Here is a 15,032-nt window from a genome sequence, read left to right as displayed (position 1 = left end):
TCCGGTTCAGTGGTCCATAGCTTCATTTGGTAACCCGAAGACTTGCCCCAAAACATGCTCGCCCCTATTCTTTTTCCGTGTGTGAATGTGTTGTGAGGATAAGGTTAGAAATAAGTTAAGGGCTAGGCATAGTTTTACTAATGCTAAGATTAGGACTACGGTTAGGTTTAGGCATATTGCGGTTACATTTTGGAATACCTGGTGGCGACCAGTCTGAGGTCGCCAGATTTACCCCAGGGCGAGCGTGTTTTGGGGCGAAAATTCTGGTATTCCTTCAGACAGTTGACCATTCTTGAGTCTAGTCTAGTACCATCCTCAGGGAAAATGTCAACATTGCACACAAGATATCTCATAATCTAACGAGCAGATTGCTGGATGAAACCTACTGTTTTGGTGACCGCAACCCGCCTTATGCTTAATTATGATACTTTAGTAGTAATTATTTTACTTATTTTTAAACCTTTTTTGCAAGGTCAGTTCAAATCACTTTGTTCTGGGTATGGTGTAAACCGGAGTAGCATGACCTCTAGGTGTCGTACTGTATAGCACAACACGCCACAGTGACGCAAGCATGTCGATTGGCTATTTCTTTCCATTTTTTTATTATTATTTTTTTAATTTATTTTCACTTATAATACAATACCCCAAACTTCATGAGCCGCAGGTTAGCAGCAAGCGAGGCAGGCAGGGACGCAGCAGTCCGCACAGCAGGAGAGAAGCCAGGAATGAGCAGGTAGGCAGAGCCGTTTAAATAGCCACTCTGATCAGGTAAAGAGTGCATGTGACTTGTCACCTGATCAGGTAGGCACGCTCTCGAGTTGCCTGCCTGAACTAGCTACACTACACAGGCTGCATGTGCATCATGTCTGCACTGCATGTCTATTCTTCATAGGTTATCAGTCTTTGGGCACATTCATTTTAAATAAACCTGACTTGGTTAATCTTTCTGACTTTTTGTTATCGTTTCCATACAATCTTCATGGTTGGAACGACATGACCAAGTCAAGACAGAAAAAGGCTGTTGAATTTCTGCCTTCCTTGGATTCATTTCCCTGTTTAGACCACAGAGGGGAGCTCCTGAACCACAAATCCCAAGCAGCTCATTTTGTTTCTCACTGGTTAACATGTTTCATAAATGTATTTGTAAATCCTCCTGTCCTCATTATACACCAGTGTGGCTTTGCAGGAAGCTTGATTAATTAGCCTGCCAAAAAAAAGAAAAGAAGGAGCTCATGAAATAAGCCAAATGCTCATAATGAGCATGTCATTGGTTAGTAAGACAAGATCTCTGAAATCCACAAAAAAACATGCTTTCTTGTTCATGGATGTCTTGCTAATCTGGTAGTGGGCCTCTGTGCACAGCATTTAAGCCCTTACTTTGTTGCAGCAGGTGTTGAACCATGTTCTACACTCCTTCCTTCCTTCCCTCTCTCTCCTCTTCCACTCCCTTCTCCTCTTCTCCCCCACTTGAAGGATTGATTGGCCCAGCTGGCGCGATCGAGGGTCCCCCAGGAGGAGCTCTGCGTCGGAGTCGGAGGATCAGCCTCGGACGAGGCCTGATCTCCTGCGCTCCTCCTCGGCACCAGGTGAATAATTCAGCCGGTGGAGCCAGACGAGGTGAGCTGCGGATGTGGGGGAATACACCTGTTATCAGCCCAACTTTAAGGACTATGGGCACTGGCAGCCTAGTCGTGACACACACAGAAATCTCTCACACACACGCACATGGACGCACGTGCGCACTTGCACGCACGCACACGGTGGAAGAAGCAAGAAGCCTGCCTGGGCCTCATTAGCCGTGATGAGGACAGGGAGCTGCCATCGCCTCTCCATCCCCTGCATGTCCCCCATGGCTAGGAACAAATTGGTGACAGCGCTCCCAGCCACTGTCGGGCTACCCGAGACACACTCTGCTCTGTCACTAGGTTCCCCATCCTGCCACATGGCGGTACGGACGTGCACATCGGCTCGAGCTCAATTTATACTCCCGTCGCATGGCGGCGCCGCTTGCCGAAAATAACAGATTTTCACGCTAACGACACGGACGCACTAGAGCAGGGGTGTCAAAGTGGCGATCTGCGGGCCGCGGAGCTGTCCAATGCGGCCCCCGACATGATTAAAAAGGTTAATTAACACCTGATGTCACTTACCTCTAAGTGACATCAGTGCTTGCTTCCCGAGCGCCTTAATTGCTCTCGGGCCGAGAACAATGAGCACAACTACCAGGAATGTGTGGACTGGAGTATAAAATGAGGCTTTTCTTTCTACCGCTGTACCGTAGCCTATATGTCTCTCTCACAAGTAACACACCGAGCATAGGACAGAGCTGAGCACACTCCTTTTCGGGAGGAACAGGAGAGAGCACAAGACACGTTCTGGGAGGAACCGCTTGACTCGGCTCTCCCAGAGCGCTCTTGACCTCACAGTCAGGGAGGGAGAAGAGCCTGCGCCCGGAGCCACGCAGCGGTTCAGGTTCCCTGCCACAGGTACAGACGTAGCCTGCACCACAATAAGGTGATTAACAGTCCCTCTGCGTTTTTACTCTGACAGAGCATCAGGCATTGTCCTGCTGTCACATTCTTTCCGCTGCACGCCAAAGCATGCAGGTCCTGTGAGCTATATAGCGCCTTGTGCTGCTGCTGATGCACACATTTATACCAAGCTGGGTCATGCACACAATCTCATGCACGCACGCACACGCACCAAGGAAGCTTTGAGAAGGAAGAGAAGTGGTCACTCACACCGGAAGTGCAATGAATACATGGCAGTGAATGGAGCTGAGCTGGACCAGCTCATAACAAACATTATTTATGAACAATTGAGACCTTTGTCATATAATCGGTTCAGGAATATAAAAGAAGACATATCACAGGTTGTTTTCTAATCACTTACTTTTCGATGTGCACAGTATATAATATTATCTGAGCCTGAGGATCTAAACAACAGCAGGTATCGTTTCTGGCTCCGAAGTATTGTGAGATTTGGCTGCCAGACAGGAAACGGTGGGACATCTCGTGATACTTGGTATGTTCAGAAAGCTACTTTGTGCTCTTTAGATACCATACCTCTATAAAATGTACACAGTGTACACATTGAAAAGCAACAAAGAAGACAATAATGTGTGTATTTTCCAATGATTACTTTACAAAAGGTCTCAGTCATTCATAAATAATGTTTGTTCATGAGCTGGTCACTGAGCTCTCATTTACTGCAGCGCATTCTGCCAAACTTCCGGGTAGTTTGGCTCCCATGAAAGTGTCTATGAAAGTGTCATGGCGCAGCCCAGTCACGTGACCACTTCTCTTCCTTCTCAAAGCTTCCTTGACACACGCACGCACACACACACACACACACACACACACACACACACACACACACACACACACACAATATTTTTGCCACACGTCACACACACATTCTCTCTCCTCATCTCTTATATTCTTAATCCTCTACCACTCTCTGACAAGGCTCTCTCAACTTGCCATCTTTTGCCTCTCTCTCTCTTTCTCTCACATTATTCTCTCTCTCTCTCTCGCTCACACCCTCTCACTCTTAAGGTCCTTGCAGACTCCTGCGTTTTTTTGTACATTTTCCGGCGTTTTTACTGCCATATTTCCAAAAGAATGCAGCAGTCTGCAAGGACCTTAACTCTCCCTCGCTCGTGTATTCTCTCACCATCTCTCACCTTCTCTCTCTCCTCTCTCTGTCACTCTCTTCCTGTAGCTCTCTCTCCCCCTCCCCATCTCTGAGTTAAGTTTAACAGATGCACCTGATGGCAGCATCATCCTGGAGCACCTGTCAGCTGTCTGCCTTCATCATGGCTCCTTCGCTGCCACCAGGGCCACGGGGAAGTAGCGCTGCCGACAGTCGCTACTATCAACAGCTGCATCTTATTATTTTAAACAGGGCTGCCAGTCAATTTCCACAGAGAAAGCGTTTATTTAATTTTTTAATTTTCTTTTTTTTACTTTACCACTCACACCACGACGCCTCCTCATCCTCCTACCTGTCGCTCCCTCCCAGTTCTTCTGGATGGCAACGTGTTGAATACGGGCAATTATATTTGTGGCGGAGAGAGGGAGGTGATGGTGGAGAGATGGGGAGAGAGATGCCAGGGAGTTTGTCTACCCGGCGACAGCGAGGGGAAGGGGATGGAAGGCGGCAGGCATAAGTTGTCGAATTGTTTTTGACAGTTGAGGATTATGTTTTTAAGTGTCTGTGACTGTAATGTGGCGGAATGGCTTTCACACGTCTACACAGCAAGTCCGGGTCATTCAGTTCGCCTCGAGTTCACGCGATGGGCTACTTAAAAAATAAAGATTTTATGTTTGGCCTGTTATGCTTCTCATTTCTGATAGACAGTCAACAGAAGAGACAGGAGAGACTTGAGAGTGAGGGGGCAGAGTAGAACCCAGGCCAGCTGTGGGAAAGACTAGCCTAATAGAACCTTTTCTCAAAAGGACCCTTAGGTGTCTCTAACATTGAGACTTGAAAGTTTAATAAACACTGAGGAGTTTAGATTCAGGTTCCATTTTCATTGCCAAGACCCCCATTTTGATATGCATTCAGCTATGGATCCTCAATTGATGTCCTTTTGTATTATCTCTGGGACCCCAATATACACTTTAAAATCCTCAGTCTATAGAGAGTGTACAAATGGTACCAAATGGACCCGTAAGCTGGGGGTGTGTTGGTTCTAAAAGGTTAAGACCAGCTCCAAAGCTGGACCAGCTTGAAGCAGCAGCACAAACTGTTTCAATCCATCAGATCGGAACTGAATAACGGTCAACAACTGCAGTTGTAATTTCAAGCATTTGAAAGCTCTGTGAGCTTGTAGATCAGATATTTCCGGTGTAGCTCTAGCAGCAGCTGCGCGACCAGGTGTAAATGAAGCAGTTCTGCTATTTTCTGAACAGAACAGAACCCCAGTACAGTACAGTAGGCTATATGTCTGGAAGAATGTCCATAGATGGATACATTTTCCAAGATTCTGCCATAAGGTTTGTGACACTCTTCCACACTAAGAGATTCATTCAAATTTAACAATGGGAATGGTGGGAAGTAATTCCCTTCCGATTCTATTATCACCCGGGGGCAATAATTTCATTTCATTAAATGTATGAATAACTTTACAATGGTTATGGAACAGAGACCTCCCCTTTTCTTTCCTTTTATTTGACACAAATAAATGAGATATCGTTGCTGTCGAGTGGAACCCTTCTACTGTATGTCCAAAACATTTTAAAATTGTGAAAATAGTCTACTGTACAGCAAAGATAATCTTTGCTATACTCTTTGCAAGTCCCTGTCTATGCTATTACTCAATGTGCATGTGCGATCAGTGCGATGTCAGATTGATTGGGCAACACATGAGAAAAATGAATGAAGACAGACTGTCATTTTCCTCTATTTTATAGTAGGATTTAATTATAGATTGCTACATTTATAAAGATTACAAATTATACAAGTTTTTCCATGATCACTTTCACCTAAGATCTCCAGATGGATACTGGATATCCATAGAAATTACCACCTCATTTATTTTCTTTCTTTCTTTCTTTCTTTCTTCCTTCCTTCCCTTCCCAGTGAGAGACACACAGACAGATGGACCAAAGTTTCAGTTTGCAGGCTGAGCCATTTGTGACACCCCTGGTGAAGGTATGACCTGCGATTTTCTGACTGCAACGCAGTTATCCACATCTTTTTAGAGCATAGTAATGATAAGCCATATGTCTTATTATTATTCAACATAATATCCCCGGTGAGCAGTTACAACTGACTCTGGACGTTGGAGAGCACTTCCCACACGTTATCCAGGTGTTTGAAGATCCAGATGTTCTGTTAGAATGCATATAAAATATGAGTGGTAATTAGCACTGGCCTTGCTCTCCAGGACTATAGGGTTGGGATCTGTTACGGGATCCAACGTTGAGGAACCAACCAGAATGGGCTCTACACACACAGAATAACTCCTACTAACGTCCCTAGGTTTGATTGATTTAAATATTTATTAACAGTGTGCAGAATTACAGTACATTTCAAGCACAAATCAATACAAAGACTGTTAACTGTGAGTGGACGACCCAATAAAGCATTACACTTGTTTACAAGAGGGTCCACCTTGTTCAATTCATCAAAACATTTAGAGATGTACAAATAGACTCTCCTATATGGCCAAAGAACAGAACAGGAATTCATCATAAAGGAGTTAAAAAGGGAAAAGAAACATATACAGTGAGGGGGGAAAGGGGTGGGTAGGTGGGGGGGATTCAGATTTTATGGGGGCCAGGTGTTACCGATGATACTAATTAAGGCTCTGTTCCAATCCATTTAGTGTGCAGTGGTTCTCAAACCTTTTCATTTCAAGGACCCCCATATAGTGTGGTACGAGGTGTATTTCCGTAGGATTTTTTTGCTAAAAGTGATTTTTTTGCTTTTTTGGCTTTCATAGGGACCAAACTGTCAGAAAATGATGGGGTTCAAATTTTCCCGACCACCACCCCTTATTTGGGGGGTCATATATTTTGGGACCCCCCATAATAGTACGCCAGACAATTAATGTCCGATTTTCATAATATTAGGGTTGTTTTATAGGTTTTTTAATATTCTGAGTTGATTTCTTACACTTTGAAAGTAGCCAGAATAATCTTTTCTGACTTTTGGTTGGGGTCTTTCTTCACCCGGGGCCCCCCGGACTCATCTCAGTACTCATTACATTCCTCGCTCTGCTCCTGTTCCAGAACAATGTCAAATTAGATAATAATTTAAGCATTAAAAGTTTACAAAAATGAGTAGTAGTTAATACCAGGGGTCTTCCACAGGGGGCCGGGACTAGTTTTGCCCCTATTCTTGCACCCATATATGTGATTTGCAAGTATTTCGAATATTATTAGAATATCTTGCGTTTATGTACCTTTGAAAGTACTTTGATAGTTTATTAGTATTCTACCATTATTGTTGACAGATGTTACTGCAGGGAATAAAGGTATTGCAACTTCTCACTTTGGGCATGCAGAACGTGTCCATTTATTTCACACACTGCACTCACACTAACAACACAACACACACACACACACACACACACACACACACCTATCCTCTTAAAGAGCCCATGGTCAATTATGCCTACAATACATTATTTGCAGGATCTATTCATCTTCGTCATCATCATCTTGAATGTCCTCCCTCATAGTGTTGACACAATCTCCACCATAGCATTTGCAGAGAGGAGTGCAAGGCAGGTTATTGTTTGAGCAGCTGCACCGTCCCTTGCAACCTGCTTTGCAACCACATGTGATGAGCTCAAGTACTGCCTTTGGAGCAGGGAGGGCAAGACCTGACTGGAACATACCCTCCACTATCTGAATTCCATCCATTTTGTTCGATTGGTGGAAGCTCAGGGCAATTTGTCAGGTATGAATGACTTATCCCGCATTGTGACGTAGTTGGCACAGAGGATATGTGGTAGCAGTGCAGCACGAGTGGGAGGTAGCATCTCACCCTCCAAGTTCTTTGACCGAAATAGTTCCCATCTAATAATGGCAAGGTTGTTGGACCTTTTGGACTGTAAACACGGCATGCAAAATGCTCCAATGGTGAGGAAAGCTTGCCGTTAACAAGCTCAGGAGGAATGGAACCCATTCCAAGGTCCTTGAAGCAGTTAATGGCAGGATCATCATCATCAAGCCTCAAGTAGGCATTGACCCATGTCTTCTTGGAGATTCCAACTAATTTTCCTACCCAGTCAGCACCAGATAAATTGTGTAGGCCCAGGAAAATTGTGTAGGCCCAGGAAGAATGTCATTTTTTGCCCCATCTGACACAAGCGCTGATGAAACCAGACTCTTCAATGGTGTGTTCTCTTTGAACAGATTGCCTCCACAGTGCAACTCAATCAATTTACATTGCTTGAGAGCATTTTCTCTTGACCTCAATGCAATCTCTCCTGAGAGCTGATAATGTTCTTTCCTTGAAGACCTGGAAGCTTTTGGGAAGCTGTTGAGGTACTGATTCACTAGACCAGAAAGATGAGGTGTGGTAGTGACTAGTCGGTCCAGAGCTGCTTCATCTCTACTGAGTCCAACCATCCCACCATGTCCCTTTAGCTTCTTGATTTCCTGCTCAAGGGCTTGATCTGTGAAGAGATGAGTGAACGGTATCTCTGACTTTGCCACCACAAATTCACCTGACTTCAGTGCGTTCCATGTTTCTGGGTCATTCTGTTCAAGAGCGTTCATTTGGGCAAGAGATCAGTCGAGCATATTTAAGGAGATCACGAGCAAAGAAATACTTGATGAGTTCCTCTAAGGATGACAAGTAGCCCTCCCAGTCACCTGACCGACGGCGACAACAGAAAGACAAAGAGAAAAGAGAAAGACAGCAGCAGCCTGGCTGGTCTTGGCTGATCTTTATTTAACAGCAATATTTGCTACACTTGGGTCTGAGGCACCTTACTTTGAAAATAGCTGATCTACAAGCTCAAACTACAACCTTGTAGATCAGCTATTGTTGGCTAAAGTTCTCCTTAGAAAAGGGATGCTATGGTTCAAGTGGTTTAATGTAAAAAAAGAAAAAAGTTCCTATCCCACAATGATTTGGTGTTACTGTATAGTAACTCTGAGGACCCCCTAGGGGTCATGGGCCCCCTGTGGAAGACCCCTGGTATTGGCTACTACTATTTTTTTATATCAGAGCCCAGCTACAAATACTTTTATGCTTCATTTATGATCTAATTTGACAATATTCTGGAGCAGGAGCAGAGCAAGGAATGTAATGAGAACTGGGATAGGCCCAGGGGTCAGTCCGGGAGGTCCCAGGTGAGGAAACACCCCTACCAAAAGTCAAAAAAGATTATTTTGACCACTTTAAAAGTTTAAGAAATCAACTCAGAATGTTTTAAAACATACTGAAGAATTCTAATATTATGAAAACCGGACATTAACTGGCTGGCATACTGTTCTGGGAGGTCCCAAATAGATGACCCCCCCAGAAACGGGGTGGGGGTCGGGAAAATTTGAACCCCATCATTTTCTCATAGTTTGGACCCTATAGAACCAAGATCTGCAAAAAAAATCAATTTTAGCACAAAAATCCTACGGGAGCTGTTTTTTTGACGCCTCGTACCACACTAATAACTCTGAGACTGAGATTTGGTTCCATTTGTACACTCAGTGTTACACACCCGTAATGAAACAGACTTCATTACATTCAACACCTATGAAGGAAGTAGGGAAGTGGCCCAAGTTCTTTCCAAAATGGCGTGTATGCATAATAGTCCATTGGTTTCATCACATTTTATCACGCTGTCAGAACTGGTGTGTGGACTTCACGTCCATTACAATACAGGCGGTTCACAAACTTTTTTAATTTCAAAGACCACCATAACTCTTGAGATTGGACATTTGTACACTCTAAAGGTCGTTTCAGACAGGAAGCGACTGGCGCGCCTTGGTAATTCATTCTCAATGAGAGGTGGGGGATTGTTTTGAACGCGCAGAGATGTTTAGGGGCGCTGACGCAAGTGGGCGAGGTCCCGTGAAAGTATGAGCGTACATGCTCGTTTCTTGCAGCTGGATTGTGGTCAGCTTTTTTTCAACGCTACACGACCCACGCCCCTCATGTGCAGACGAGTAGCTGATCCAAGCGAGAACGCCCGCGTCACTCGCTCCCCGACTTGAGTTAGAGACCTATAAGGGTCCATTTGGATGGAACCCCCTATAATATAGGAATTGTGAAAACCGTTAAGAGGGAATCGTTAAAATCCTAAAAGTTCCCAACCCTATCCAGGACATGATTAGACTCAACTCATGACAGACGCAAACAAACACCAGCCGACACCATTACGGGGTCACTGGACGCTGAAGGAAGTCTGCTTGCCTGTGTACTAGTACCCTTCATCTAGAAAAGAGCCAATAAATCCTCCTTAAATGACCCCCCACCCCTCCTTAAATCATAGCCCTTCTTAAACGATTCTTCCTGGAACGATTCCCATAGCGCTGACTTGTCTGCACAGCGGAGGGCGCTCATGGATCAAACCATTAACAGGAAAACCAGGGCAGGGGCTAGCTAGCTCAGGGCTTAGCTACCAGCCTGCAGGGCCCTCAAATAATCAGCTGTGACCCCACCCCACCCAACCCACCCACACACACACCCAACCCACCCACACACCCCACCCCACTCTTCTTCCCCTGCAAGCTCACTGGAAACCAAACAGACAGACAATTTCTTTCAATTAGCGCAAATGGGCCAGCCCAATAAATTTCAGTTTGTACCTAAAGACGTGAGGGCCCTGTTGCATGTCCCGTGGAAAATGAAGACTAATGGAGCTCTGCTGGAGCTGCTGAGTGCTTGGGTTTTGTACCACTACGCTTACTGCCGCCTGCCCACAGCTGACACCCCCTCACACACCCCCTCCACCCTGCCCAGAGCCAACAGCACCACCCATGCACACACACCCTTTCTGTTTCTATCCTTCCCCTCCTTCCTTTAGCTAAGTGCAGACGGTTGCTGAGCGTTGCACAAAACAAATGTTTAATACATTTATTCACGAGTTAGATTAATTTTCTGTTTTTAAGCATTATTCCTGTGTCGTTACGTGGGGCTATTCATCACCGCGCGACGACAGCCAGTAACGTACGCATCGTTCAAGCTCAGCGACAGCTCTAGAGACGGTCTATTGAATGAGAGTCACACGCACTCTTTCTCTCGCGCGCACACACAAACACACACACACACACACACACACACACACACACACACACACACACACACACTCAGACACACACACACACACTCAGACACACACACACGCGCGCGCGCGACTACACAGATTCTGCCAGTGTACACACTGTATATCCGATATTAAAATTGGGTTAAAGGAGGGTCGGCCAGCGGGCGGGAGGACGCAACCATAACCATATAAGGAGTTCCCAATGAGGCGACGCCCAAATATGGATGACAAGACTGATTTGTTTGGGCACAAAAGGGCTCATGCCCATATATGGAAATGAACATATACTGCTGATATAACATAACTGATGACATCAACGATCTCCATATGGGCATGAAAGGGACAATGATACAGAGAGCCACAGATCCGACCACAGGCCACTATGCCCATGACTATGTCAGGCAGAAACCTTGTCTCTCCAAATTTTAACTTTTTAATGTTTTTCTGTCATTTAATGACGACCTTCATCATACAAGAGTGTCAGCCAAAAGTCGCGAAAACAGCCGATCTTTAAGATCACGATGCAAAACTTCCGATGTTACCCATAACTAACAATGCATCCTGACAAGCTTGAAGATCTACTATTTTCACAATTTCCGAAAAATCTCGTTCCATTTTCTGAGAAGCAACAGTTTTGAGGTTTTCGCCCGACAGCGACGCTATACAGATACACGCATACAATATCATTTATATATATAATAAGATGTGCACAGTGTTGGATCATGCTACTGACGATATGAAGAATAAAACCTGTCTGGAATATTTCAACAAGGCATTAATGGGTAGTTAAATATTTCGTCATTTCATTCTGCCCCAGGGTTGTAAAGTAATATTTGGAGAGTGTAGCCTATACAAAATGTAAAAAATCTTACACTTTCAGATTTAAATAAACTATAGTCTTCTGTTAGAAAGAGCAAAATATGCAATTAGCCCCCGGTCTCTGTCTCCCAAAATCGGACATAAACACCAGTGCCAATGGCAATAATAATACAGATGAATAATTCAAAGAATCTTTGAGTCACTCGGACGTGTGAAACACCCTGGGGCTGCTGGTAGTTGATGAGGGAAGAAACACAGTGCCTTTGTCATGCACTAGATATATATTAACTACAAGTGAGTGGGGAGCCAAAGCACATTGATTTAGCAATATAGAACTCAATCAAAGAGAATTATGGATGGCCCTAACCACTGCGATTTGCCTGTGCGCCGCTCATTAAACTTAACGTCTATATGGGTAACACGCACCCCACACCCTCCTCCTCGAAGGCGGAAGGTTGACTGTTGTTTATGTAATAGCACTATACGAGGAATAAAGCACAGTGGTTTTCAACCAGTGGTCCGGGGACCACCTGTGGTCCTTGAGGGTCAGCTAAATGAGGTAGAGTTGGTAAAAACCCTTATAGATCTTTAACTCTTGTGAGAGCGTAAAATGAAACCAAATGGACCTTTTTATGCTCTCAGGAGTTACATATGTGTTAAACACCGGCATTACTTAATTTACAAGAAGTCTACAGAATTAGAAATGTAAAATAATGATGTTGATCAACGTTTGCCTGTTATCTCTCCTGATGGTACCAACATCATTACAGCGTGGAATTGTGGACATCTTATCGACAACAAAATATTGTCTTGGATCTGAGAGGCTAAATGTCATCAAATGGAGGTCTGTGGCTCCAATGCAGAATAAACTAGAACTGCACTCTGTCGAGTGCATACTTGCTTGTTGCACACTAGTAGGCCATAAATGGCCAACTAGTGCGCAAGCAGAGCGCGCAAGTCCTTTCGACCGCTGTAAACTGTCAAATCTCAGTATCTCTGTGAAGGAACGTTTGAAATGTATAATTTTTAGATGTAACTATTTGCTACCTACCTACTTTATGCATATAAACACCTAGTATTATTAAGTATGATTCAAGTTTCTATCTATATAAGTTTGGGTGAAGAGCTAGTCATACATATACACACCACGTACTCTGGTCCCAGCAGATCAGGCACAACTTGCTATTTTATTTTTACTGATTATGTATATAGTATACGTATGACTAGCTCTAAATGATGACGTAAGAGATATGGTCATTTGTGGTCGTTTGGTCCCAGCAAAGCAGGCATATACTATATACTGTAGGCATATACTATATATAGTATAGTATATAGGCATATACTATATACGTATACATATATACTATATAGAGTGTGTAGTTGTAAGTTGATTAGCGGTATACTGTGGTTACTTTGCGCCAAAAACCGTGACAGCTGTCCCGCCATTTGATGTTTATGCAAGAAAACAGCAAATCTGTGCCTGGTTTGCTGGGACCAAATGACCACAAATGACCATATTTCTTACGTCATCATTAAGAGCTAGTCATACATATACAGACCACGTACTCTGGTCCCAGCAGATCAGGCACAATTTGCTATTTTATTTTTACTGAGTATGTATATAGTATACGTATGACTAGCTCTCAATGATGACGTAAGAAATATGGTCATTTGTGGTCATTAATTTTGGTCCCAGCAAAACAGGCACAGATTTGATGTTTTTCCGCATAAACATCGAATGGCGGGACAGCTGTCACGGCGGAAGAGACCGGGCGAAAACATTACTTGCGCGCTCTGCTTGCGCAAGTAATAATGGTCCTTGATATGAAAAGGGTTGAAAATCACTGAAGTAACATGATCACTGTTAGGCTTAATTGACCATTTTAAGGTGTAGTTCATCACAAAAATCACTTATGTGATGTCCTATCAATTCCACACCCCATGAGGCCTTGAAGTCATTCAAGGTTATTTCTTTGGGAGGTTTTTGCTAATGTCTCCTAGCGCGACTCCACTGGTCATCATACATTATTGACTCAGGAGTGCGACAAAAACTAAACCATGTCCATGGTGCTGAGTTGAATTGATAGAAACTACTCTCTTAAGCCCTTTTTTATACTAGAAAATAGCAGATCTACAAGCTCACATGTTGTGAGTGAGAGAGGGGGAGTGAGAAAAGATAGAGTAGAGAGAGAGAGAGAGAGAGAGAGAGAGAGAGAGTGTGTGTGTGTGTGTGTGTGTGTGTGTGTGTGTGTGTGTGTGTGTGTGTGTGTGTGTGTGTGTGTGTGTGTGTGTGTCTGTGCCATGTCTGTTTGTGTGGGGGGAAACTATTATTACAGTCCGCACAGATAAACTATGCATCAAAGTTTAACGTTTATTGAAAAGCCATTTTTATGTGGGCTTTGAGGGCATGGAAATGAGAGGCCTATGTTCAAACACATCAATACAACAGTGCAGGCAGGCAGCCCCACACATTCCCAATCAGATCTCATGGCTCCCTGCAGGCTTCTATGCCAGACACAAATGGTATGACTGCCTTCCTGACAAACACACAATCACTCAGGAGAGAGAGAGAGAGAGAGAGAGAGAGAGAGCAGCCCCCCTCGCTCACCCTCCAATCACCCCACCTCCCCCTTTAATAAGCCCACCAAAAAAAGAGCAGGTAATCCTTAGTAATGATTTCATTACATGCCCCTCGTCACACCTGGAGATAATTCCATTATGATTGTGGCAATAAAGTGTGCTTTTCATCACAGGCCGCAGACAGAAGGAAGAAAAGCTATTATTTCTCATATTCAGATATGACGTTGCCCCATAGAGTACGTTGCAATATTAGGCTGTTATGTTAGAATTATTGGCCGCTCGCAGCATCCCATCGTTCCACACAGCCCTTGTGGAGGAGCTGACATAGCTCCTTTTTAAGTGCTTTTTTAGTTTTTGCTGCATTTGTAGCGTTAAGTAATTAGCAGTGTCGCACATACTGTGGTGCGCCACTTGTTAGAGCCCAGATAATAAACTGCAAGTAGAAGTGTTGTTTGTGCTGTGAGGAAGAGGAGAAAAATGGACTCTTGGCATTACTTTTACTCCTTCATTTACCTTAAAGTATCTCAAACTGCTTAACGATTGTTGGCATTTTAATTTTACAAACAGTTGCGATAGCCAATTTGCATGGATGTGTACCTGACTGTAATAATGCACATTGTGAATGCAGGGGAAAAAAACATGCTTGATTACAGTATTATATAACCTTGAGAGATATTCATCTCTTACTGAACAGGGCCTTTCTGTTAGTGACAGATACACATTCAGCTGACTCTTTTATATTCCTGAAATAATATTTCACTATATTTTCTTCTTGCCTGGGAAGATAAACCTAGAGAACATTTGGTCCAACCCAGAGAGAGAGAGGCAGACAGACATATAGGGGCGGGGGGAGAGAGAGAGGGGGGGGGGAGGGGGAGAGCGAGAGAGAGAGAGAGAGGGGGGA

The 15,032-nt window shown here is 44.1% G+C and overlaps 1 protein-coding gene across 1 annotated transcript in view; it reads left to right on the top strand.

The window, feature by feature from the left end:
* Positions 1 to 4,920: 4,920 nt before the first annotated feature.
* Positions 4,921 to 15,032, top strand: part of LOC310862523 (NADH dehydrogenase [ubiquinone] 1 alpha subcomplex subunit 4-like 2) — a 90,150-nt gene continuing 80,038 nt past the window's right edge. The window contains exons 1-2 of the mRNA XM_083770460.1: positions 4,921 to 5,000; positions 5,587 to 5,658. Coding sequence (XP_083626586.1) covers positions 5,605 to 5,658 — 54 coding nt within the window. The 5' untranslated portion in view covers positions 4,921 to 5,000; positions 5,587 to 5,604. The remainder of the gene's footprint in view (positions 5,001 to 5,586; positions 5,659 to 15,032) is intronic.

This window comes from Protomyctophum parallelum (assembly GCF_964188405.1).
Source record: "Protomyctophum parallelum genome assembly, chromosome: 8".
Lineage (NCBI taxonomy): Eukaryota > Metazoa > Chordata > Actinopteri > Myctophiformes > Myctophidae > Protomyctophum > Protomyctophum parallelum.
The sequence above is the reverse complement of the archived record's forward strand: the minus strand, read 5'-3'. Positions and strand labels throughout refer to the sequence as shown.